Source organism: Galleria mellonella, unplaced genomic scaffold (genome assembly GCF_026898425.1).
Source record: "Galleria mellonella isolate WM207_F2 unplaced genomic scaffold, CSIRO_AGI_GalMel_v1 utg213, whole genome shotgun sequence".
Taxonomy (NCBI): Eukaryota; Metazoa; Arthropoda; class Insecta; order Lepidoptera; family Pyralidae; genus Galleria; species Galleria mellonella.
The window spans coordinates 1,651,337-1,678,133 of NW_026442039.1; the positions used below are offsets into that span (position 1 = coordinate 1,651,337).

Sequence of the window (26,797 nt, forward strand, 5' to 3'; positions counted from 1 at the left end):
CCCAAGCGGTAACAAATCGATTCAATACTCTCTCGTAACGTCTCCACTATATATTGGCGTAATAACCTATGCTAATTCATCAGTTACACTGCGGAAGTCAAAGGAGAAAGATCGAAATGTTAGCTAGAGTACGTCCGTTCTAAGTATGCAAATTTTCACTTAAACCAAGAAAAATAAATGTAATTAATAATCTTGCTTTTACAGATTCTTATTCTTGCTGTGGCTGTGGAAGTTTCGCTGTGTCAGGAGCATGTTTATCAGTTAAAAGTACAGCATGAACATCAGCCTCAAGGCTACCAACATCAGTATGTCCAGGTGAAACAACAGGAACCTGCTCCGTTCAAGGAAGTTCAATACCAAGCTACGCCTGATAGCCAAGAACATGCATACTCATCACAAAGTATAGTGCACCAACCCGTTGAACAACAAGAATCCCAGGAGAACACAGAACAAGCTGCACCAACCTATGAGTATGCTCCGTTGCAGCCGCATGCGGTACCTCAGCACAGTGTTCAAGCCATTCGCTTTGTGCCCGTACACCAAACTCAAACAGTTCAAGTCCCAGAACATAGAGTTGAAGTTCAGTCAGCAGCACAAGCATATGCCAAGACTCATCAGGAAGCTCAGTTGCATCCCGTTCCCATCTACCATCCTAAGTCCCACTCTCATGATGAGCCCATAGACTATTACGTGAGTTTATTTCCTATGCATGATGAATCACTAATTTGTAAGAACATCCGAGTCCAAATTTATTACAACTTTCCATTCATTTATTCACATAACGTCTTAATCCAATTTAATCGCGATATAAGAATGCATAATATGTCAGTGTTTTTGCATTTTAATACCTATTTTAGGAGATATATACTGTAAGACTAGTAATGTTTGCATTACGTGTCTAATTTTAAACATATTAGTAGTTTAAATATATTCGAATGAATATTTAGAACATACTCTATAGCATGCTGAATTATTAATTATAGCAATAGGAAATTAAGTTATTTAAACTTCGTTTTTCAAGTCTTTGTTTGATAAGTTGTTCACATCAATAAGTTGGTCAAATCTGTAAATATTGATTGCAGGCGCATCCTAAATACCAGTACGAGTACAAAGTTGAAGACCCTCATACGGGAGATAATAAGTTCCAGCATGAGGTTCGTGATGGTGATGTCGTGAAGGGTGTATATTCCTTCCATGAAGCGGACGGTTCCATTAGAATCGTGGAGTACACTTCAGACAAACACAATGGGTGAGAACTTTTTGATAAAACATGTGAAATAAACTGGATATCTATCATCTATATAAACTATGAGTAGTACAGTTTACACGTTTCTCAATAGAAATGAGTATTATTTTGTGGAAATTCATCTCATTAAAAATTGTTCATTATTTTGTTTATAGACATTGGACGAAAAATATATGTATTTTTTAATTTTTCCAGATTTAACGCGGTTGTCAAACATACTGCCCCTGGTCAACATGTGCACATAGAACAAAGTAGTCAACACCAGTAATAATTGTGATATTTTTGTATATTAATTTATACTCACACGAGACTTTGCCTTAATAATAGGACTTTACTGTTATTTAAGATGATATTAATTTTTATCGTTACTAGATGTGTAAATAAAATTTATTTAATTATTTAAACGACTGTATTATTTACTAATTTAATATTGACACAGAGTAGACTTTTAATAAATTGATTAATATTATTATAATATAATATAATGCACTTAACAAAGGTTACATTCAATTGAATGATTTTCTCGAAGTTCATTCAAGCCTATGTACTCCTTGTTGTGAAGGTAGCGCATAATATGGTAATGTAAATTTAGCTAATATTTTAAAATATAATAACCACATTGTTGTTATATTTACAATTGGAAAAAAAAATCGAAGAAAGTCTGACTTTAACTCATAGCGTATATGCCGGAACAAGTTTTAATATTGCTCGCTACAAAACCTATTGGAATATTATAGTGTCGAGTTATAAATATATGTTTAATATTAATATAATTTTGTAGTAAGTTTTGTAATATTTATGTATACATTATTGCAAAAGATACTACAAAATTTACAAAGCAAATAGGCCTGTTAAAAAAACCCTGATTTAATTCAAATTACGAATATGACATTACTGTCGCGACCGTAAGTGTTTCGCAATGTATTATATCAGAAAACGAATACGGATATTAACGACCTAGATCTCAGCCACACTCAGATATAATCTAGGTTGTTATATTGAATACTATTGAAATTTTGGAAATTGCAATATTACTTTCACAAATGTTGTTGCACTTGAGAAAGTGTATTGCAATATGATATATTGTCGTTTTTGCGGTGGATGAGCTGTCACGCAAACGTAATCTATAGATACACGTTGCGAGCAAAATTGCTTATTTTTTATCTAACTATAAAAATCCTTCCTCCTAATTTTTAATACTAATGTTCCGCCCCGGCTTCGCATGGGATTAGTTAAATTAGTATTCTACATTACCTTTAATAGATAAATTTTTGGTTTCAGTTAAAATCTCTATTAAAAAAATACTATAATGTGTTTGAGCTTAGCCATTACTAACAAACAATCAAATCTTTCTTCTTTATAATATTTAATAATAATAATTAATATTAAAAATATGAAAGTGATTTAATTTTTTTTTATTTGTTACATATTAGTGGCTTAGCAGCTCAACTAATTGTCATAAAATTTACGTGATAACGTCACATATTATGTAAGATAGATAAGGTCATAGGCTATTTTTTAACCTGGCCAATAAATATATCCTTGTCACCGGTCAGTTGTGGATAAAAGCTAAAACAAAATATTCGCAGTTTGCTGGTAAGAGCATCATTTGATACAAGTAAATTTAATTTTTTTATGAGCCGTAATAGTTTGATAGTTGAGAAAAAAAATTCTGACAGGATCAGCTAGTATACTCGTAGAGTGGAAATTGACAAAATATATATTAACCACATTCATTTGTTAGATATAGTTGTAAGATAGAAATATTAGTATAAACAACATAACAAAACCATAAAGGAGATCTACTGCAAAAAGCATTTCAGTATGAGTTTGTAATATTTGGCATTTATCTCTTGAGTCTTACTAACTTTCTAACAAAAAACTTATTATATTCATTTAAAATAGACATCTAATAAATAAGTAAAGCAGTTGCTCCAGGAAGAACAATACAAATATTAGTAAAACAAAGAAAGCATAATTTACAAACACGGATTCAATTTAAAAAAGATATAAAAACATAACAATTTATTTAATTAAAACGACAGTAACACATAATATTCGGTGTATAGAAGAAAAACGTTCAATGATGATGGACTGGCTGAACATGTTTAGTCGGCTCCGAATGTTTCACGAAGGCATTGAACCTGAAAATACGATCATTAACATTAAGAAACATGAGTATCAGAAAACAACTAGTTTCTACACTTATGGATAAATACATAATCTGATATCAATTACCTATCAAAAGTTAGTATAAAATATTTTTTATATGCCTATAATTTTTTACTCTTTTTAATATCAGTGGATTAATGTTTAAAATAACTATAACTTTTAAAATCATATTTATAAAATTACAGAATTTTGGAAAAACACTTTAGAATGAACACTACATTTTGTTTTTCGTATAATATACTGAAATAAAGCATGAGTTTATAATCATATTTAGATAACAATGTAAAGTGACCAATTAGTTAATTTACATAAATGAATATAATTATGATTAAATTTCTTCAATTGTTGAAAACACCACTCATATTCTGTACACAGGAATTAGAATTTATCTATTATTCACTATTTTATTTATAGTAGATATAATAAATAATTCTATAACCGTATTAGCACGGCTATCTTCGATCTAACTTGAAACTAAACGTGAGAGAAATCTTCTCTAGTGAATCTGGCTTAGGAATAATGATTAGGTGTGATGTAACAAAATGTTTATGATTACCGTAAACTAGCTCTGTGGGACGTCGCTTTGCAAAAATTAGGACCGTATTTATTAACCCGGACATATATTTGCAACTCAATTTGAATTCCATTAAGATTTGGACAAATTTTTTTCTTAGTTCTGAATATTCTGGGCAAGATCATAGTAAATAACAGTCGAGTGTTTATATCGATATAAAATTTAGTGATGTTTTATAATAACTTGCTAAATTGTTATTCAATTAGTTATAATCATTATCATCAATATCATCATTTCAGCTATTATTCGTCCACTGCTGGACATAAGCCTCCCCCTTAAACTGCCATAAAGAACAGTCCTGAGCCACCTGCATTCACTGACTCCCTGCAATGCGTTTCAGGTCATCACTCCATCTAGTGGGAGGTCGTCCTATACTGCGTTTATCTGTACGGGATCGTTACTCAAGAAACTTTCTTGTCCATCAGTTATCGGTTCTTTAAGCTATGTGACCAGCCCATTGCCACTTCAGCTTACTTATCCTTCGGGCTATGTCGATTACGTTGGTTCTTTTGCGGATATCTTCTTTTCGGAATAAATTATAATATTTAGTAAATATTATGAATTACATTCATTATAAAAATATGATTAATAGTATCAGATTTAGTATTTCATCACGTTAATATTATTAATAAATGCAAAAAAATATTTGAAAGTTTGCCAATAGGAATAAGTACTTTGATTAGTTCTTATGTTTTAATTTAATCTTTGTGAATGGGGGGGGGGAGGGGGGAAATTGTTAGTAATGGTGTGTAACAGCCCCATTGCTAGCAATGCACCTATCCAGTTGACCTCCTTGCGGTTTCCCTGGAAACCATCGTGATTAATTTTCGTGGAATTCTTCACGATGGGTTAACTGATCTGCTTTCATCCTCACCTATTCTCATTGGTGCTCTGCCAGCGTATACTGGTAGCGCAGGCGGGGTTAACATTCCATTTTCATCCATTAAAAAAACCTAACTTTTTTAAGTTTACCTACTATTAATCATAGAAATATCAAATATTAAAGTTTAAGGAATCAGATGATTTTTAATTGAATGAAAAGGATAGTTGAGAATGGAGTCGCATCATTTGGACTATCGTGATGAATTTACCAGGAGGCAACCAAGATGGTTTCCAGGCAGGTTCGCATAAAAGTTAACTCGATTAATTGCTAGTTCCCCACCTTCTTCTCCCGAAATGAGATATTAGTATTATTTTATTACAATGAATTATTACCCTGTGTGCTTGTCGGAATTGTATTCGACGGTGCGGATTGATCCATCAGCGTCATGTAGACTGTAGACACCTTTGACGACATCACCATCTCTCGACTCATGCTGGTACTTGTTGTCACCGGTATGAGGGTCCTCTACTTTGTATTCAAATACGTATTTTGGGTATGCCTGGATAGAAACAACATAGCAAGAAATATTTCAGTCTCATTTACAAACCACTAAACATAGGCATATAACAATATTTTTTAAATTATCATTATGTTTATATTGGGATAACGGTATGAAGATGATGATGATGATGATCAAGTTTATAATTAAAATAAAAAAAATTTTGAAGAAATATTAAATATATTAATATTAATGAGTTTTGATGGCGTTTCTTCGCTATTTTGGTCATTTCATTCTTTATATTTCTACTATTATTTTCTCATATATTCCTACAAATAACGTAACATGTAATATTAAAGAAATATGGTAAATACTGCCGTGTGGTCTCGGCATATAACCGGCTGTCCCTTCCTTTCTCGTAGGTGTCGTAGGAGGCGGCTAAGGGAGAGCGAGTGATGGGTAAAAAAGTCCCTCTTAAAACATCTCCAAAGCCTAAATGCCTAACTGTCAATTTGCCTGCCAAGCGTGGCAGCTACTGGCAAAAGTCTCCAAGAAGAAGGCTTATGTTCAGCAGTGGACAGTTAAAGGCTGATATGATGATAGTAAACACATTTAATTTTTAAATTTCCTTGTCCTTCACTGTCAAAGAAAGGAGAATAATAGTGTTTTTTGTTACTTATATTTCAAATTTATATAATATCACCAAATGCCGTAATAAATAACAATATGGTTAAACCACGTGAATAATTATAACGAACTTATCGTTTTGGAAACTCACATAATAGTCATGGTGTTCTTCTTTGTGGACGGGAGCGTGATGCACAGCTACAGGAGCTTGATGAACTTGGACTGGAGCAACGTGGTGGACCGCTGCGGGGGCTGCGTGGTGAACTGCAATGGGTGCTGCGTGGTGAACGGCGACAGGAGTATGGGAGCTTTGACTTTTGTGATGAGTCTGAGGGTGGGTGATTTCATGATGGACTACAGACTTTGATGAGTAAGAGTGGCTGTGTTGCTCTTGAGCGGACACTGCAGCTATGGCAACAATGAAGATTGTAACCTGTTTAAACGAAAGAAAATAGTATACATTAAAAATATATTTATTATTTATATTGATACTTATAGTTTAACAAATACTAATATACAAATTGAAAAAAAAAGTCTAATTATGAAAAACTTGATTTTATTTTTATTAAAATAATTAATATTTTATTAATATTTTACAAGTACCTACTTTGTTAAACATTTTTATATTGTGTTTGTTCTAATGAATTTTGAATGAATGATATTATAATTTAAATCATTGCAGTTTTTATACTTAAAACCAGAACTACGGTACTTGTTTGGTAAGTAAGTTACATGGTTACTACGGGGTGACAAACGGGTTTTGTATTTTGTCAACTGAACACCATTCAGAAATTATAAATCATTCCACTCAATTATGAATCAATACCTCTAGTAAAATTGTAACTAGTTACTTTCTGTACACACACACATATATATATATATATATAGATATATATATATATATATATATATATATATATATATATATATATATATATATATATATATATATATATACTACCTACCGTGCGAAGCCGGGTCTGATCGCTAGTGTGTATATATGACACTTGAAATATAAGCTATCAACTTGTAAGGTTGCTGTCACATAATTAGCTAATGTCTTTCCTAGTTAGATACGGAGGTGTAATATAATTCCTTCATGAAGTTATTTCATGTACATATCTGTACTACTTCATGTCAAATTTCTATTTTTAGTATATGAGTACATACTAATACTACAACTACTTTCAGCAACAATATGAACCGTTTTAACTACAACAAAGTATAAGTATACATTGTAATTAATATTTATTACTATAACAATGTGTATAAAAATAAAATAATTTATTAAATGAAAAGCCATTTTATTATTTACACAATCAGTCACAAACTGAAACGATCCAACAATTCAACGTTGCTACATTCTTTATAATACTTTTCATAAAATACGTATCAAAGTTCAGTTACGAAAATATTTACATTTAGAAAAAAAACACAATACAATAGTTACGATACAATGAAGATGCTACAAGTAATATATGTATTTAAAATTATAAGTGAATTAATTTAGAAGACGTTGAAATTATTTTATGAAATGTACTAAATATCTATTTTTATTTCTCTAATAAATCATTTCATAGAACTATCGGTTTTTCTTATCTTCACAAAGGTGCAACATACAAAGGCCCGACTTGATTACAATAATTGCTATCACTCGTTGTCATATTCTGTCCTAACTTATATTATTTATTTTAATAAATAGGTTTCGTCGTATTGTGTTAGAATTTTTCATTAGGTATGTAGTTAGCCTAAAATATGTCCATGGCCAATGGCTGGTGCGGCAACTACTGGAGCAGCGATAGCTGGATGACCCGCTGGACCTTGTCTGTTTACTACAGCATTGAATCTGAAATTTTACGAGACTTAGTTGTAATTTATTTGTTGTGCTAGAAATGTGTTTCTTGTTATTCTATCTCCATCACTATCGTGATTATATCAGCTGTAAACTGCCCATTGCTGAACCTAGGCCTTCCCTTATTGAAGGGGTTTGTCAATAGTCACCACACTTAGCAGACAGATTGGCAACCGTCTATTTTATCCCTCTGTCATGATAAAAAGATTACAGTATATTAATGAAACAGTTTCTTTTTATTTCAGAAAACACATGATAATATAATTGTTTAAGAAGAGTAACGAAATAAAGCTCTATTCTCAGTCACTTGACCATATTCTTTTGCTGTGGTAGTAAACAAGCATAAAACAGCCCATATGATTCATAGACTACAGATGCCTGTAAAACCAGGGATATCACGCGCGACCGACCCAATCGTTGTAATAATAGGCTGATATTCTCTTTAAAATGAGAAAGGTTTCTAAACACTCTTGTTTAGAAGTGAAATGATGGTTCGTAATTCTAACAAAAATGTAATGGATGAACAATCTCATAGATATCATGAAATAGATTACGCGTTAGTGTCAATTTTGTTATTTGCTTTATTGGTAAGGCATAATCAATTAGCAATAATTGCACCTCGGATTAACTTCATTCCCAACACTGTTTGTAGTCTCAAATTTATTATGCTCAAACCCATGTGCTGTCACTGATATTATAAAAATATACTTCTTAATTTTATTTCGTAGTTAATAGTACAAAAAACATTAACTCTAGTAATATAGAGACTTAGACTGGTTATACATATATTTAAATCTATTATATATTGTTTTATAAAATTTACCCATTGTGATCATCAGCGGAATAGTCGACTGTGCGGACGGTGCCATCAGGTTCGACCAGCGAGTATTGTCCTTTTACAACGTCACCGTCACGGGACTCCCACTGACTCTTCTGGTCACCAGTATGGCCATCTGTCACACCGTAGTTGAATGTGTAGCGAGGATACGACTGTAACATAAAAACAATAGCGTTATCGTTTTGTAATATTAGACTCTTAGTTCGATTTTAAATACAATTTAGCAGTTTAAGTGATTTGTAAAATCATCTGATTATTTTTATGATAATAATTTATGGGATTTTGTTACCTGATCTGTTACTTTTTATCAAATGGACTATCAGCATGTTTGCTATTCCAATCCAAGATACATAAAAAATACAACTATGTAATTAATTAACATATGAAGCAATCGATCAATTCTGAAAAACATTAACTCTCTACTTGTTTAACGTATTCTGTAATTCATTGACTAATACTTCTTTAGCAAATTCTTTAGAAATTTCTTTAGCTGTTTTATCCTTGTAACGTATTTAATTTGAATTATATTGTATATTTCTAGTCTCCTTAGCAATTTTTAAACTTATAATTTTATTATAATATGTACATAATAAGGAAATTATATGCGACTAGCGGCCCGTCCCAGCTTCGCACGGGTGGATATTTTTACAATATTTTAAAAAGTGGTTATTGTGACATAACGATAATAGTTGGACATACAGTATCGTAAAGTTTTTTTATAGCTATTGATATTCTCTTCAATATTGTAGAACATACTTTTGTTCTATCACCAATAGTTTCCGCAACGCACACGACGAAAGATATTTTATAGTATTTTTTACACCTTGAGTTTTAGTAAGGATCCCTAATCTTTTTTAGCAATAAATATAGCCTATATTACTTAAGGTGAATGTAGCTTTCTACTGATGAAAGAATTTTTTAAATCGGCAAAGTAGTTTTTGAGTTTATTCATTACAAACATACACATAAAAATACAAATCTTTCCTCTTTATAATATTAGTGTAGATGTAGATAGTGTAGATAAATAACACACTGAATTATAGAAATTGCATCTGTATTTGTGAGAAATATCTTTAATGGATAAATGATAAATAATACTTACATAAACTTCAACAGGGGCGGCGTGTGCAATGGGTGCTCTCAGAACGGGCGCGTGCGCCAGTAATGCGCTGCGACCTGTACATATTCTTTATTTTGAAAATGTATAAGTAATTAATATAATATTATTGTAGGTGTAATTGATATTATGAAGTTGATATTTTTAGGACGTAGTCAATATAATTAAAGTTTTTCTGCTATATTATGGAATATTCTATTGCGTTGTTGTGTAAAAAGTTTATAATATTTTTATATAATTTTTACTTTTGCTAAGTTTATTACTGTAGTCTTTTGGAAGGAATAACAAAGAATATCTATCAGTTTATCCATCTTGAATCCGGTTTATATTGTTATAAATAATTATATTATTTATTAATATTTGATTTGTAAACATACAACGACAATATAAATTTATACTAACTATAAATTACTGCAGTGAGTGCAAACTCTTTGAAACGTAATCAGTGGTTTAAAATATATAATACATAAACGTAATAATTTATTTACCTAATCCCAGCCCTAACGCGGGCGCAGCGTATGCAGATGCAGCATATGGTGCGGCGTAAGCAGGCGCCCCGTAAGCGGAGGGACCCAAAACGATACTCTGCGATGAGATAGCGCCATGCGGGCTAATAAGACCACCACACGCTATACTTATCAATGTGCACGCAAGAATTACCTAAAAACGAAATAATATATAAGTAAATATATAATATATAACCAATATACATTGTTGCTCGTTTACATTTTGCATTTACTGGAAGAGAACTTTAGAAGAAGAGAAAAGAAAAGTTAAGTTCGCCTTTGTATATTTGTTTTCCAGCGTCATATTTCTGTATGCATTATTATTACGTACAATAAAGTATAGTCAAATCAATACCATTGGGCATATCACACAGCGCCATTTAGTTCCAAACTAAGCAGAGCTTGTAATAGTATCAGTATTGTAGCGGTACCAGATATCTGATAAGCATACTCACGCTGAATGCTTTGCGAAAATAATAAATATTTAACTAACAATAATAATACGCAACTTTTTATATACTTTTATATAGAGAGTATTAAATGATAGTCCAAATATTGTAATCTTAATTCTTTAAAATTATAATACATGAGGAGTAGCAAGAGCGTTATAGCATAGTTTGTAATACCTATTACACTGTTAGTGACATCTTGTCTGCTCTTCATTTTAAGTTGTATGAAAAATTTATCATTCAGCCATATAAGCATGGTTGAGTAACAAACAACTAAACATATTTTCAAAGCTTTACATTTACAATAATTATTAGTATTAGAATGTTCCAATGAATTATTTAATAAAAAAAAAAAACTATTTATCTAACAGAGCACGTAAATTTATAAAGTGATGAATTTATATTAAATTAAATTTTTATATATTTATATTATATAATTTATATTAAATTATATAATAAAAATATATAAAAATATAGTACACATGTAATTTTTCCCCGTTTATATATTCGAAATCACAAGATGACACTTTAATTCACATTTCCATCACATAGATATTATTTTACCTTGGCAAACATTTTCCTATTGTGTCTAGGCTTAACACAGTATTCACTACTAATACTGGGACTTGTCTGTCGAATCGTTAAATATCTGGCGCTTTTATACGACGTTATTATGCCCTATAGGTACAGGCATAGAGTCCCGGCCGCCGTCGTATGCGCAGGAAATTTATACATATATCTATTAGGCGTAGCCCGTGAATAAACTAGATCGCTAGAATAACTTGGATATAGCCTTCATCATGAAATATTTATGTATAAGGAATATTTATTTTTAATGAAAAGTTTAAACTTTATAATATTGATATAAGTTTTTCAGCAGAAGCTGAAAAATAAAAACTTAAACTTGCTTAACTTTAAATGTATTTTTAAGTTAATAAATAACGTTAGAGAAAGAGCACAATATAATAAATTGCTGCCAGTAAAATATGTTGTACAAATAGTTTTTATTTATTTCAATATTTAGCATATAATTAAATGGTCGAGAGATGGGCAATAGAGTCCCTCTTAAAATATCATCAAAGTCTAACTGTATTGCCAACCCGCCTGCCAAGCATGGTAGCTATTGAAAAAACTCCACATATGAGAGAGGCCTATGTTCAGCAGTGAACAATTAACGGCTGATATATTATCTAATATGGGAGGAAAAGGATTGTTAGTAATGAGGTTTGACAGCTCCATTGCTAACAATATACCCTATCAGGTCGACCTAGACGTGATTCCTCCTGGACACTATCGTGGCTAATTCTTGTTGAATTCGTTACGATTGGCTGTCTGACCTGCTTCATCTTCATCTATCATCACTCACTGGTGTCTCGCCAGTGTATACAGAAATCGTAGGCGGGGTTACCATTCCATTATTACATATAAAAAAGGTGTATTAATAATTTTAAAAAATTATATGAAGTCGTAATCTATCTATACATAGTACTAGTTCTTGTATAATGGAAGAAACTCGCTTACAAGATACAGGTTACTCTAATTTACAAATTAGAGTAACCTGTGTCGTGTCTTTTGTAAAATATGTAAGTACCACTCCGTATTTGTTAATATAGGCTTTACTTACTTACTTAATTAATCTGTTATAAGCAAATCTATTTGTTTATATACAAAACTTGTACAAGGCATGTCCATATTAGGCTAATGTATGTTCGATTATACTACAGGAATAGTACCTAATAGGGCCTTGCACAGACATGTATCGACAAAAACATTAGCTTAACCTTAAATTTCCTGATAATTAATAAGAAAAAACATAATTAGCAAATAAAATATATTGACTATATTAATTATTAACGATCAGGTCAGGTAGACAGAAATTTAAAAAATAATTTAGGTACAGTTTATTAGCTGATAATATAGTTTTCCACAGATGATAGAAATTTTAAAACCAGTTGAATAGTATTTAAATTTATTAATTAGGTAAAAAATTATGAAAAATTGTATATAATTATATTATTTCAATAAATTAGAATGGGTTTATGTATTTAAAGAAAATCTACCCGCTGACATTGATGCTTCTTTCCACCTTGGATTTGCTGGAAGAGAACTCTTGTAAAGTTAAAATCGCTTTTGTATATTTGCTTTTCACTAATATATTTTTATGTATTATTAGTGTGTACAATAAAGTATAAAGAAATAAAGGTATTTTGAAATAAATAGTAATAAATAAATAAAATAAGCGATTTAGAGAATTTTATATTTTAATCTCTTGGCATATTAATAGGTCACGTAATTGTCGTAAAATTTGGTAAGAAAGTTATTTATTCTGGCAATTTTTAACTGCAAACGAAATCACATACATAGCTGTACTTACTCGTAGGTATCTTTAACTTATTTGGTACTTTATACTATTATCAAATCAATAATCGTGGTAAGATATTTTTTTTCTGGAATTTTTTTTCCTCAATCGAAGTCACATTCATAGCTGTACTTACACGTAAATATCTATAAATCATTTGGTACCTTATACTATTATCAAATCAATAAACGTGCTAAGATATATTTTTTATTCTGGCAATTTTTTCTTTAATCAAAGTTACATGCATAGCTGTACTTACTCGTAGATATCCATAAATCATTTGGTACCTTATACTATTATCAAATCAATTATCGTGGTAAGATATATTTGTTATTTTTGCAATTTTTTTCCTCGATCGAAGTCACATGTATAGCTGTATTTACTCGCAGATGCTGTAACGCATTTGGTACCTTATATTATTATCAAATCAATAATCGTAGCACATACATTCATTATGTAGTGAAATAAAAAATGTATCAACATAATATGGCATTGTCCAATCTCTTTTAATTTATTAGGTCAAACAATCTATTATTTCTATAAAGTTTGCTTTAAATGGCGACAATGTAAATACAATTAATAATCACAGTTTTCCGAAATTATAAGCCTTTTGCTATTTTAGATATAAATAGGCGTATCAATTTTATCTGAAACTCAAATAAAAGGATGCTATATATATATATATATATATATACAGAATATAATAAAATACATGTACAGAAATGTATCTATGGTTGAGTATTTTCGATATATAATATATAACCGTACTATATATATAAACTTACCATCAGGTCGGCCGTATGCTTGTTTGCCACCTTAGTGGTATAAAAATATTGGAACTAGAGGGCGTTGTAACGTCAAACATGACGTCAAACAACTACTGGGGAATTATTTTATGATTCATCAATTCAGTGGTAATGGTCATTGAACTTCATTTATATACAAACTGTAGTCTCTATAAGGTAAAACAGGTTTAATAGATATGTAAATTAATCACTTTAATTATTAATATCGTAAGATCGGAAATAAGATCTTATGTTCTAGATGTCATAAAACATATCGAATGCAAATATTGCAACATTTTGTAACCAATAACTAATAATTGATAAGGTTAATGTTAATTAATGTTAATAACATTTTTTAGTACAGATAACTCATATTATATGTATAACGAGCTATGGAGAGGGCTATGTTCAAAGTTTCTTTGCGTGACAAAATTCGAAATGACTATATCTGTAAAAGAACCAAAATAAACGATATAGCCCGAAGGATAAGCAAGCTGAAGTGGAAACGAGTTGGTTACATAGCTCGAAGTTATATAGTTCGTACTGATGGTGAAGAAAGATTTTTTAGTGGCGACTCTGTAAAGACAAACACATTGAGTGAAGGACGACTCACTACTAGATGGAGTGACGACCTCAAATACATTGTAGGGAGTCAGTGAATGCAGGTGGCTCAGGACCATTCCTTATGGTAGTCTATGGGGGAGGCTGATGTTTAGCAGTAGATAGATAACCTGTGACCAGGATATTTTCACTGACCGAATTAAAAAGTAACCTGTGTTCTTCTTTAACCCATATAGTTCGTGTATACCGAATCTTATAATGATTGGTTAAGCCGCTAAAGCACTAAGAAGTAATAAACAAACAAACATTTTAGGTGATAGATGATAGATGGAGGGAAGACTTTAAACGAAACCCAAAATCGTGCGCGCGTAATGTACTTATTACCACTGTGTTAGAGAAATAATTGTATCTATGAATCTATATGTTGCAATTGACCCCATAAATCAAAACTGTGGGTTGTAATCATATAAACAATGTGTGATGAACTATTTGATCCATTGAATTTAGTAAGAATGTTTAACGAGCTATTCATTAACATTCCACCTGAATTAGAAACCTATAATTATGAGCAACGGAGAACTTAAGAGTATTATGTGAATTTTATTATTACCTCTTACTTATTTTATTAATAAAAAATTGGTACATAAACTGAATTTAATTAATTATAGTTGCGTAATGTAATGAAGTCCATTAATAGATTAATATTTGAATTTGTTTTAAAATAATGAAACAAAATAATCAGAAAAGGAGGATAATAAAATGTTATCATTTATGAAAATTAAAGAGTAATTGTTTTTAAGAAAAAAACACATTTTAATTATTTTCTTCATTTTATGTCGGATACTGGGATAATATATCTTGCGTAATTTTGAAATTGGTTACAAATAACTACAACCGCGTAGTTGTTTCTGTTATGCATCTGTGAACAGTTCATTGACACGCATATCGTAGGAGTGCCAATTTATTTTTCTACTCTAAACAAAGACTCACATTATTTTATCAATTGTTTTTGTGGTCGCTTTTTACACTTTCTGGAACTATCTGGTCGTTTAGCATCGAGCTTGCACAGTGCGTGTCGTTTTACCGTTGCGACAATATGACCGTGTCATGGCCGCACCCACTGGTGAATGTTCTTGCTATGCATTCTGATGAATTAAACATGTTACCATTCTTAGTGATAGATTACTTAGGGACATATCATACACGATTTTTGGGGATAATAGATCGTTTATTAGTAATTGTATTTGGAATAATAGACAAGTATTGAAGGTATAGATTTTTGTGTTTTTTAAGTAAGTTTTTGAGATTGTATGTCCTTGTTCTTGGAAATTTAGTAAACATTATTATATATTACTTATAGAGACAGATCTATGCCCAGTAATACAATTATTACTGGGCAAAGATCTGTCTCTGTAAGAAGAGTGATGTTATATTTAACAGACTTATATTATACTATTATACTACTATATGGGCCAAAAGCTACAGTGTAGGGTTTTTTTACTAATTTTCCAAGCAGTATTTTTTATTAACCTAGTGGGTACACTGCAGATTAATTTTTTTTTATTTCGAATGTGATCATCTAGTTCCCAAATTTTACTAACTTATAAATATTTCGGTAGGGCGTCCACAGCATTAATATATGGTCAGTAGAGGATTTTTATATAATTTTATAAATAATTTCAATTATATGAAAACCTATGATATTACTTAAAACAGCAGAATACTGTTAGTCCATTTAATAGTAATTGTCATTTATAGACAGGATTACAATGATAGACATTATAGAATAGACTGTGAAGCCTAAGGTTTTGTGGCGTTTATGTCTCATCTTGGCAGAATCTATAGATTTTTGTTGGGCTTAAGTTTCGTCTGACTACATAGCTATGGAAATGGTTTTAAGGACAACTGTCCATGATTCATTAAAACAAGTTAGAAAAAAAAATTGTGAAATTATCAGATATTTTTTTAAATTAGAATTATTTATTTCGTGACATTGTCACTTTCATTTTTGTAACTTATCTCGCTTATTAACTATGTAGAAAATTATAAAAATCTCCCAAAATTAAATAACAATTCGATAAGACCTAAAAATGGCTCAAACGTCCTTGTGTGGTAATACGCAGACACTCCCACTTGCACCAGTTTCTGGGCCTTAACACTTTCACTATTATTGTAATATTGTTTCGCAATATTCTTACGGCGTCATAACACTACATATTTGTCAATAGTCCGCTAACTGCCGTCCATATAACAATTAGTCACCTTGTAAATTTCTGAATTGTTTTGTTTTCATGGTCGTGTATAATTATGTGAATTATAAAAATATTTTTATCATATTATGGGTACTCTCTAGAAATCTTTGCATATATTTATTACAAAAAAAATCTGTCTGTACTTAATAAGGAAAGTAAAAACTTCATACCACATTAAATTTATATTCTACTTACTTACCTATTTTTAATTTATCCTGTAATAAGAATATAAATAAGATAACATATTTATTAACAGTGTTTATTAATTTCATTATTATTTACTTAAATTACTTATATCTACATTAATTTAAGAAAAAAAATAACATTGCTTTGGTTTGAAAAATTTTACATAAATATGTATACAAATATATTATGTACACGATTCTGTCATTCTATGATTATGTCAAAATATACTTAATATAATATTTTCGATTTGATTTAAGAATTCTGGCCAAGCCAAGATTTGAAAAATACACTAATTTGTATGCACGGTATTATAATTTATTTATATGTCAAACATTTCTAAAATATTAACTACGGGTTTTTTCTTCTTTACAATTTTACGAATAATTTCCTTGGGAGCACTCTGATCAGCGAATGGTTCTGGTCGTACTTTTAAACGAGACGGGCGGAATTTATCACGGTCATCATCACGATAATAATGAGAAGGAGCAAATTCATCGTCTATATCAGGCAAAAATTCATTTGGCTCGCTCAATTTTGTTGGATTTTTAAGTTTCTTTTTTGGTACCAAAACATAATCATCAAGATTATCACTAAAATATTCAGGGCTTTTGTAAGGCTTATGTTTCTTTTTAGGCCGAGTAGGAGGTTCTACGGGGTAATAACTATCTTGGGAATTTAATTCTGGTAACGTTGGATAATTGTGTTTCATAGATGATAGAGATATTTTATCGTCATCAAATTTAGGACCTTTAAGTCCTAGTTTATAAGAGGGAGAATATTTTTCAAAATCATAAATAGAATCTGGTTTTCCGAAATCATCCTTAAATGAATCTGAGAAAGGTGGATATTTTTGTTTGGTTAATTCTAAATCTGCGACACTGGTGTACATGTTGTATTTGTTTTTCTTTTTCGTCTTGCAATTTGCGTCAGTGCTATAACCAAAGTGAGATTCACTGGCTGAAGTAGATTCATCAAAAGGATGTTTAATGGAATAACTATGTGTGTAATCACTAGGTTCTTGATCAGGAATATAGTTTGGTCTTTTCTTCGTAGGAACTTCTCTAAATCTATTTACAGGATAAGGTCCTCGTTTCCTATGAGTACTTTCGTAAATATCTTCTTCGTCTGCATCTTCTGAGAAATCGAAATCGTGATCGTAATCTTTTAAAGCTTTTTCCTCAATAAAACTTTGACTACTCTTTGCTTGTGGTACGCCTGGGTTATTAACTACTGCTTGAAATCCACTATTTGGACCAGCTGAATATTCTACAGTTCTCATTGAACCGTCTGGTTCTACCACACTGTAGTGACCTGTGAAAAAAATTGAGTTATTTACATATTTTATTTTATCTTAGTATATTTACTATTTCTTTTTAATAAATAACAGTCAAATTGTATCAAAAATCTTTGTAAAAGATAAGGCACATCTTTTTAAATACTGCATTTTTCCTTTTTTCACTAATGATTAGTTAAAACGTTTCGATACGCTGAAGATTCAGTCGAATGAGAAATCATTTATTGTAATTAATTCCAGTTAAAATCCAACATTGCAAAAAATTAACTATCATTTGATTTTTATTTTTAACCGACTTCAAAAAGAAGGAAGTTCTGAGAACCTCTTGTTTTTTTTTCCGAATTGAATTCAGTTGTATTTTTATGTTTGCCACCTCATAAGTCTAAACTAATTTGGAAAATTATTTTTTGATTTGAAAGAATATACTTACAGATTGGACCTATAAATTTTTTATCAAAGTTGATTCAGTAGTCTAGTTTTTAAATCAAAATAATAAATGGTATTGTCACAATTGAGGTCGGTTTTTTGTGAGACATAATCTTTAATTATACAATATTACCTTTCACAGTGTCACCTTCCTTGGTCTCCCATACTGCTTTTATGTCTCCAGTTCGCGAATCGGATACGCCGTAACTAAATGAGTAGCTTGGATTTTCCTGTAAAAACCATATATATGAGTGAATTAACTTCAATTATTCATGCTCATAATTACACTACTATAATATGAACCACTTTATGCAGCGTTCGAAGCGATAGTTTGCGTGAATTTATTCGGTATATTACACGTAATGACAATCCATCGCATGTCTGCATATGAATTTAATATTCTGAATACAAAATAGCTATTAATCGTTTCCATAACACTGGAATGTGAGTAATTAGAGTTTTATAAAGTGAATGTGTGAATAAGTGTTCATCAATTAAATAACGTGTATATATTCATCATTATCGAACGTAACCGGTTATTGCATGTACATATTTTAAAATTAATGGATCTATATAAGTTAATGAAATGTAATGGTATTATTATGTAAAATAATGTATTATTAAAAACATTACAATACACCAAAATCATTAATTAGTCTCAAAATTGGGATATATATTACATAAAAGAAATAAACAAGTAATGTACATGTCGTTCTTGTACATTTAGTGATTCGTACTGAAGATAGGAATCTTTCTATTAAAAAAAGTTTTGGTATATAACAGGCTTTAATTTAATAGGTTGTGATACTTTATAATGAAATATTAGCTAAATTAATGGATTTGTTCTCACTTATCAATACAAAAAGAATCCTGTATACATGTTAATGTAAGCTTTCGTCCACCTACGGACCAAATTTTATTGCAATCTGTTCAGCTATTACTCAATCGTCAGTAAAAACATTTAGATATCTAAACGTATTTAAACTTTAACATTTATAATATTAGTAAGATGACATCAACGTAATATCATATATAATGTAATGTATATAAATCATAAATTATAATGTTTATTTATTTACATTTTGCAACTGTATTGTCAAGTTCAAGATGAGCGAGCCACGTGCGCGAGCGCATCGCACCGCATTAATTCAATGTCAAAGACGCTAAAGACACTCGCTTTCATTCGTTACCTTCACTTTCAGCGATGACTAACTGTTGTTGTTGTAATTTATAAATCTGCACGGATGATATAGTAAGACATTTTATGTATGTGTGTACACACACACATACATAAAATGTGTGTGTGTTTGTTTTTTTTTTTTGTATTGTTATAAATGCGATATATATTAAAATATATTAATAAACAGTTTTTTTTTAGAAATTACTTAGGGTCAAGTACTTGGATTTTGCTCTTGTGACATACAAGCGTGAATTAAAAAATAAAATTGTACTATATTTATTTAGTTTGTATCGCTATTAATTTTTGACTTGTTGTACATAAATAGACAAAAAATATTTTTTTGTATTATGTAGAGTAGTAGAAAAAGTTCATAGATATTACGAATTTGAATACAAATGACAATAATATTGTATATAAATACAGTAATATGTCATTGAAATAATTATGTTAATAAAAAAAGATGTCATTATTTATAATGGTCGAAAGACATAGTGCAGATAGCGGGAAGCAGTGATTGATGTTAGCACAGGATCGATACAAGTGGTGAGACAAAAAGGAGGTCTATGTCTAGGGGTAGGCCGATGTAGGCTTATTAGAGAAATAAAATCGATTTAATTTCCAACTTACTATTTTATGATATTGAAATTAAATCTGATTGCTTTCAGTATTTCTGTACCTTTGATTTCGAGAGGTAAGTTTCGTCATGAAACAAATAATTTTAACATCAACTTCATTTTTGATAAAATTAGTTATTTTGATTTAGAAACTAAATTATTGAACCAATTATGAAATTAATCTAAAAGTTTTTTATATTTCACATAAAAAGCAGCACTCGTGCATTTTAGCTGCTCGCTAACGATATTCTTTTTTACTATATTGGGTTGGCTAGATAAAATTTCTATCAGAGATAAGTCCACCGTTACTTAAAATATTTATAAATGTATTATCTGTGTAATTTAAAAGTGTAATAAATAATATATATAATTAAGTTGCTTTCTAAATGACGAATTTCTGAGGTAATAAGCAAAACAAATTGAACCTTTTTTAAAGTCAGTTAAAAGGCCTTTGACGTGATTATGATTGAAGTTAAAATAGTAAGTCACTGCATTATCATATTAGATTAAAATATTGTTTGAAGGAATGTAAACAAATTGTGAATTACCTAATATACTTATCATAATATGTCAACATAGACTTTCTTTAAAAATATATTTGTTATTGCCTTGGGTATGTATCACGGTTCTTGCAAGTAAAGATGAAATTTTTTTCAAGTACTTAGTTACCTACGTTAGGTAAAGAACTTAGAGCAGCTAGGCTGACACTAAACTTATATTAATAAAAAAAAAATACGCTTATTTAAATCTAGAGCATGATTACTTCAAAACAAGTCCAGTTGCCATAGATAAACGGGTAACGCTCGCCCACTATATAGAACATTGCGACATTAAAGTGACCACTTTCAACAATAATATGTTGGTTGCGAAAGTCTTACATTATGCAAATATAGTTTTGATCAATTGAAAACTAATTATTTTTTAATTACGCCATTACTGCGCCTACCTTGATGTTGTAGAGGTTTACCGTTCACAACGTTTTATTATTCAGTTGTGCGTTCAATTCTCGCACAATATTCAAAACTATTCTCAATATGGAGATATGTAGGGATGAATGTAATTATCATAAAAAAATCATTTAGTTTTATACAGACCCCCTAAATAAGTGACAAATGAATCCTTTGAAGGATTCCTAATCGCAAGCAAGTCCACGAGATGCAATGAGACATTCAAAGTTTAAAGTCCGTACATTCTATCTTATGTACTAGCCAGCGATGATAATTCCATCAATGGATTCGTTTACCACTTGTCTAGGGGATCAGAACAGCGATTCATTAAAAAGTAAGCAGAGAATACTGAATATTTCTATCTACTATTTTCAATAGTGTTTTTATTTCATTAAGTAGATATCTTACGAGTACCCTAGCTATGCTCGCGACTTCACATGTTTCAAAATTAATATTGTTGGAAATAAGAAATAATTTATATTCGTTGTTTCCTATGCCAAATATTATGTACGTTCAATTAATAAATGACAACTAGTTAAACCATTAAAACATATGTGTTTAGTAAACAAACCAAGTAACATTATTACAACAGTAAAAGATGAGATATCTTTAAACATACATATGAAACGAAAATCTTGGATGCAATTCAAGTCGGAGCAGAATTAAGTCGGTATCTTGATATGTAATTCTATTTTTATTGTTAGTTTGCTTAAATGAGGTCTCGGGTTCGATTCTCTGTTAGGACAATTTAGGGAACCAACTTTTCTGAATTGGCTTGGGTCTGAGTATTCTAGATTATGTCGTTGTTTAGTTTCTCATAACTCAGATTATTTTTGCTTGGGTATCAGACGATTGGTGTGAGTGTGGCACTTATTAATATTATTAATAATAAGTAATATAATACTTCCATTTATTTATTTATATTTTTTAATTTTTTACAAAATTCACATCTCCCCTCTTAAGGAGAGGAGATGGCAAACTAACCCCCGGCAGAAGCACAGTCGGCCAGGGTTCAGGGCCCCAGGGAGAGAAACCGGCGTACAATGCGAGCAGAATCTAAGAGCACCGCTTTCTGCATCTTTCCCGGGAGTGAGCCGCCTCGGAATCCCAACCGTCTGAGATGTTGTTCCAGACTGGTTGGGATAAGACCGTTCACCGACATAACGATTGGATTATTTATATTATTGTTAATTATAAACATACATGAAAATATCATATGTAAAATTATATAGCATTGCGTAAAAAATATGTCATTTATTATAAAGTTTTGTATTTAAAAATAACTGTCTTTTTATTTTATGTTAAACTGTCTCTTTTATTTATTGGTAGATATAAATCAATGGTTATTTATGAGACACAATTTTTTTACATGTAATCGAAATAATTATGCTGGAGGTAAACACCTCTTAGTATAGTCATTTTAACGAGTTCTAAATCTACATAATTAATGTAGGTTTCTTTACACAATATATAAAATATTGCTAATTAGACGTTTTAAAATTCATCTTATTTACATGTCACATGTCACTATGTCATATTGCAAATATAAACAGGAAACGTTTGTAATAATTTAAAATGATTCAAAATCAGCATATTATATCATGCTTTTTACTACTTTATTATATCATCTTTATAATAAACATAAATTACATAAATAATATCTCATCAAAAGAGGCCTTGAAATGCATTAGTTTTATATTAATATTATAATGCGAAAGTTTGTAAAGAAGGATGGATGGATGAATAAATAAATTGTTAGATGTCTCTTACTTTTTCACGCAAAAACTGCTGAACGGATATGAATAAAATTTGGAACACGGGTAGGTTATATTCTAGGCACATATCGTCATAGTCGTAGAATACTGACGGATCTGACAAATATTACATATAAAGATTCGTCAGTATTCTACGACTATGACGATATAATAAAAATCAAGATTTCGATTAAAAAAATTAAAGGGATGTGTTTATTTTTTTTTTAAGAAACGGATAATTTAAATTGAATATAATAATTTTTTATCTATATTTATATAAATTACTGTTAGGTTAATAAATATTAGGAATACGTGAATGTTAATATTTAGCAAGTAATATACACATTGGTTAATGTACGGAAGAGAAAAAAACTAAATTAATTTAATAACAACATTTAGCTTAACTTGCATAGCACTGCCAATAGAACTGTTCTAACGTAATTAAAGATTCTTAGAAAATTAATAGTTATTAATCAAGCTAATATGTTTATTTATATATTTTTTGCATCTAAATGTTGTGCGAACTTTTTGTAATTTTATTTCCCTGTTTGTAAATTCGCTGTTTTTTTTTTATTAATTTAGTTAACAAAATTTTAAATACTATATTTATCATATTTTTTATACCCAAATTAACAAGGTATACTTTGTTGATTCGAGTATATGGAAAGAATTACAGATAAATAACTGGTAAAATAGATATACAATATGAAGATGTTTTCCGGAATTGGTGTGTTTAAGAAATATATGTCAAAAATTGGATGTAGCAAGAGATGTATATAAGTAAATGCCTTTGATGCTATTTTGAAATTTTGGTTAGTGATAAATACAGACAATATCTCCGCTAATTCTAAACTGACTTTAAAAATTTCTTTTTCCTCATAAAAGTTGATCCCACACCAATTTTGTATTTGTTCTTGTGGAGCAAAATTTTAAATTACACATAATGAAAACCTGTCATTATTAGATATAGTAATCAGCAAGTAATTATTGAAAATTAAGCATTCACTGATCTGGGTAATTATTATCGTGTCGCCACTGCGTAATGACGTATTTGTGACACATTGCGTGTCTATTGAATAGTGAAATTCGCATAAAATATTCGTTTTATTTTCTTTCTTTCTATTTTTTGTCAAAAATCTTCTAGGATAGTGCTTGATAAAATCTCGTTATGTAGTGTTCTTCGTGTATTGTATGAATGCGTTTTTACCGACACGTGTAGATAAAGTAATTTAATAGATTTTTGTAAATGAAGTTTCGGTTAAATCATCACACGGTGTGCTATGGTAATGATGCCAGCATAAAGTAATATTTTACGGAACTAGGTGTTATTTTACGGAAGTCCATATCACTAGTTATTTGATCAGAATTATTTTGTTTAGTTCTGCTACCGTTAGTATGTGTGCAACTGCCAGCACTTGAAGATTGACTACCACTATTTCCAGAAGTTATATAACATTCCATATTAGTCATTAATCTCTGACTACCATTTTTTCTACACACAATTTGCAACACGTGTTCCATCTCTAAACAAGTTTAGATTTAGGCTTTTTAGGCTCCGAGCAGCGACCTAATAATTTACCTCAAGATGCCTTGTTTAGAAGTGAAACACGTGTCACAAAATGTGCGTGAACGAAATGGCAGTCGGAGATTGTTGGCTAATATAGAAGGTTGCAGAACTTCTGGAAATAATAATAGTACCTAGAACATTTTCGAGTGTTGGTAATCGCACACATATTAATGGTAGTAGAAACAAACATAAACAAATAAATAGTCATAAAGTAATATGATGACTATTGATTATCAAATATAGATATAACTGTTTTTACTACACTTAAAAATTAATAGAAAAAATGAAGCATAGGGAAGGGACTATAAATATTATATAAAGTTGTGCATACTCACAGTATTAGAAGAATCATGTTTTATTTCTTGTTCTAATTGTATGACTTCCTCTTGACAATTCAACACCATCAGATTTGCCAAGAGAACCTAGAATATAGTACTTAATTATTTTAAATTATTAATTATCCAATATTATTCAATAATTGATATCCCTTTCATTCCCGTAGCTGTTGTAAGAAGTGATTAAAGGAACTTAGTAGTCGAAGAAGGGGCAGCAACGTCCTTTTTGAATTGTCACCAAAACCTAATTGCGGTTGCTAACCCGTCCATCAAACATGGCAACTATTGGCAAAACTCCCCATATAGGAAGTATCTATTTTCAACCGAGGACAGTCAACTACTGATATGATGATGATGATGATGATTAGGTATTGATACGATATGTTATTATGTAATTAATATTGGTAAACAAAAATTATCTTCAAAAAACTATTATTACTAAATTATTATCAAAAAACACATTATGCATTATTGACTAGTTTTAGGATATCTTTCTAATTATATTATTGAAAATAATTATGTAGAAATCTATAACACAGGGCATTCCTTCTTGTACTTAGTTTTAATGGAACAGTATTGACATCAATTTATGTTATTAATTCTTATGGGCAGAGAATTGACATAATTTACCTTGGGCACATTAAAAATATTTAATATACAATGGCGGAGGTACCCATTAGAGGGATTTCTTACAATCAACCTATGGAGGAACATGAGGGATGTTATTACTTGCACCGTATTTACTGATGACAATTATTAGTCTTTAAGGTTATAGATATTTTATTTTGAAATCAAATAAATGAATACATCGATACCATAACAATTATATTATTCCTTTAATTACGTCATTAATTGGATGAAAATATTTTATTGAATTTGGAATTTAAAATTTACCTTAAATGCTCAATACAAAATTTTGAATTTTTGTTTTTTTTTTTAAGCAAATTATTTGCATATAAATTCAATGTATATATAACAACTAAACATTGTCACTAAACTAGCTATTTTTTATGATTATTCTAAACATTTCTTTCTATTTAAATTTAAGCCACCATCCCCTATAGTGCTCTTCACAATAAGGAATGCTTATAGTATTGACTCAATTTTAATATTCAGTAAAAATAAATATCACTTCTTAAATGTAATATGGGTATAGTAAATTTACTTACAAATAAAGCAAATGCTTTCACCATCGTGTTCTCAAAACTGGGTACTTCTCCAAATCCACCATATGAATTATCACCAACACCAAACTTTGAACTCAATGAATATATTTAAATTTCATGTAATAATAGAGACGTATCCATTTCCAAGGTCTAGGTGAAGAAGACGTGCCATGTTGCCACCACTTAGCTATTTATAAACACACACAATAGCACCTATGTATTGTCCGTACATTCTCTCTTTCACACATCGTTAGTGACAATCGCTCAACAAAGATCCACTGACCGTTTCGTTGTAAATTAAGGAGATTATCTTTTCTATTGTACGGTAGGAGAAAATACGGAAGATCTTTGAAAGAATGAAGCAACCGGTCAATTAATATGTATCTATATATGAGGAAGATAGGAAACTATGCCTTTTCCTTCTAATGACAATGTAAGTGCTCATAAATTATGACCGTAAACCATAGTGCGTTTTATATCTTTATTATACGCCTGCTTTTTTACAACCACATCGTGATACAATGGTAAGCAAGTTGCTTCGCGTAAATGAATTTCTAGGTTAGATTCTTGGTAGAGTTCACTTGACAAACAAAAACTGCTTTATGTTGATGCTAGATGGGAAAATTTTTGCTTTTTATTTTTGGGTCCAGACCATATCTTTAGTGTTA

General features: G+C 30.2%; 4 protein-coding genes across 4 annotated transcripts; 1 reads left to right on the top strand and 3 right to left on the bottom strand.

Annotated features, from left to right (window-relative positions):
* The first annotated feature begins 28 nt into the window (after positions 1-28).
* On the top strand, positions 29-1,650 carry LOC116413588 (putative mediator of RNA polymerase II transcription subunit 12). The gene is made up of 4 exons (XM_031913610.2): positions 29-128; positions 205-690; positions 1,083-1,249; positions 1,442-1,650. The coding sequence occupies exons 1-4, from the start codon at positions 69-71 to the stop codon at positions 1,512-1,514; spliced, it is 786 nt and encodes a 261-aa protein (XP_031769470.2). The 5' UTR covers positions 29-68; the 3' UTR covers positions 1,515-1,650.
* Positions 1,651-3,256: 1,606 nt separating this feature from the next.
* Positions 3,257-6,587, bottom strand: LOC113511880 (cuticle protein 8-like). Its single transcript, XM_026895605.3, has 4 exons — positions 6,549-6,587; positions 6,093-6,374; positions 5,208-5,374; positions 3,257-3,390 (listed from the first exon to the last, which is right to left on the bottom strand). Exons 1-4 carry the CDS (start codon positions 6,558-6,560, stop codon positions 3,327-3,329), a joined length of 525 nt encoding a protein of 174 aa, XP_026751406.1. The 5' UTR covers positions 6,561-6,587; the 3' UTR covers positions 3,257-3,326.
* A 625-nt stretch (positions 6,588-7,212) lies between these two features.
* On the bottom strand, positions 7,213-11,380 carry LOC113511585 (cuticle protein 19-like). Its single transcript, XM_026895227.3, has 5 exons — positions 11,268-11,380; positions 10,237-10,408; positions 9,734-9,807; positions 8,617-8,783; positions 7,213-7,787 (listed from the first exon to the last, which is right to left on the bottom strand). Exons 1-5 carry the CDS (start codon positions 11,277-11,279, stop codon positions 7,685-7,687), a joined length of 528 nt encoding a protein of 175 aa, XP_026751028.1. The 5' UTR covers positions 11,280-11,380; the 3' UTR covers positions 7,213-7,684.
* A 5,525-nt stretch (positions 11,381-16,905) lies between these two features.
* Positions 16,906-26,303, bottom strand: LOC113511881 (uncharacterized). The gene is made up of 4 exons (XM_031913524.2): positions 26,133-26,303; positions 24,964-25,050; positions 18,700-18,796; positions 16,906-18,157 (listed from the first exon to the last, which is right to left on the bottom strand). The coding sequence occupies exons 1-4, from the start codon at positions 26,154-26,156 to the stop codon at positions 17,166-17,168; spliced, it is 1,200 nt and encodes a 399-aa protein (XP_031769384.2). The 5' UTR covers positions 26,157-26,303; the 3' UTR covers positions 16,906-17,165.
* Positions 26,304-26,797: the final 494 nt, after the last annotated feature.

Bases quoted from the DNA above. Each gene is read 5' to 3' on its own strand.
- LOC113511881 (XM_031913524.2), bottom strand. From the start codon at position 26,156: ATGGTGAAAGCATTTGCTTTATTT. The intron at 25,051-26,132 runs GTAAGTAAATTT...ACTATATTCTAG, and splicing joins TGAAAGCATTTGCTTTATTT to GTTCTCTTGGCAAATCTGAT. The intron at 18,158-18,699 runs GTAATATTGTAT...TTTTTTTCACAG, and splicing joins GGAAGGTGACACTGTGAAAG to GTCACTACAGTGTGGTAGAA.
- LOC113511880 (XM_026895605.3), bottom strand. The intron at 5,375-6,092 runs GTGAGTTTCCAA...GTTTCTATCCAG, and splicing joins AAGAACACCATGACTATTAT to GCATACCCAAAATACGTATT. The intron at 3,391-5,207 runs GTAATAATTCAT...TCGTATTTTCAG, and splicing joins AATTCCGACAAGCACACAGG to GTTCAATGCCTTCGTGAAAC.
- LOC113511585 (XM_026895227.3), bottom strand. The intron at 9,808-10,236 runs GTAAATAAATTA...GAATATGTACAG, and splicing joins CGCGTTAGGGCTGGGATTAG to GTCGCAGCGCATTACTGGCG. The intron at 8,784-9,733 runs GTAAGTATTATT...TTTATGTTACAG, and splicing joins CCGCCCCTGTTGAAGTTTAT to TCGTATCCTCGCTACACATT.
- LOC116413588 (XM_031913610.2), top strand. From the start codon at position 69: ATGCTAATTCATCAGTTACACTGCGGAAGTCAAAGGAGAAAGATCGAA. The intron at 129-204 runs GTACGTCCGTTC...TTGCTTTTACAG, and splicing joins AGATCGAAATGTTAGCTAGA to ATTCTTATTCTTGCTGTGGC. The intron at 1,250-1,441 runs GTGAGAACTTTT...TAATTTTTCCAG, and splicing joins ACTTCAGACAAACACAATGG to ATTTAACGCGGTTGTCAAAC.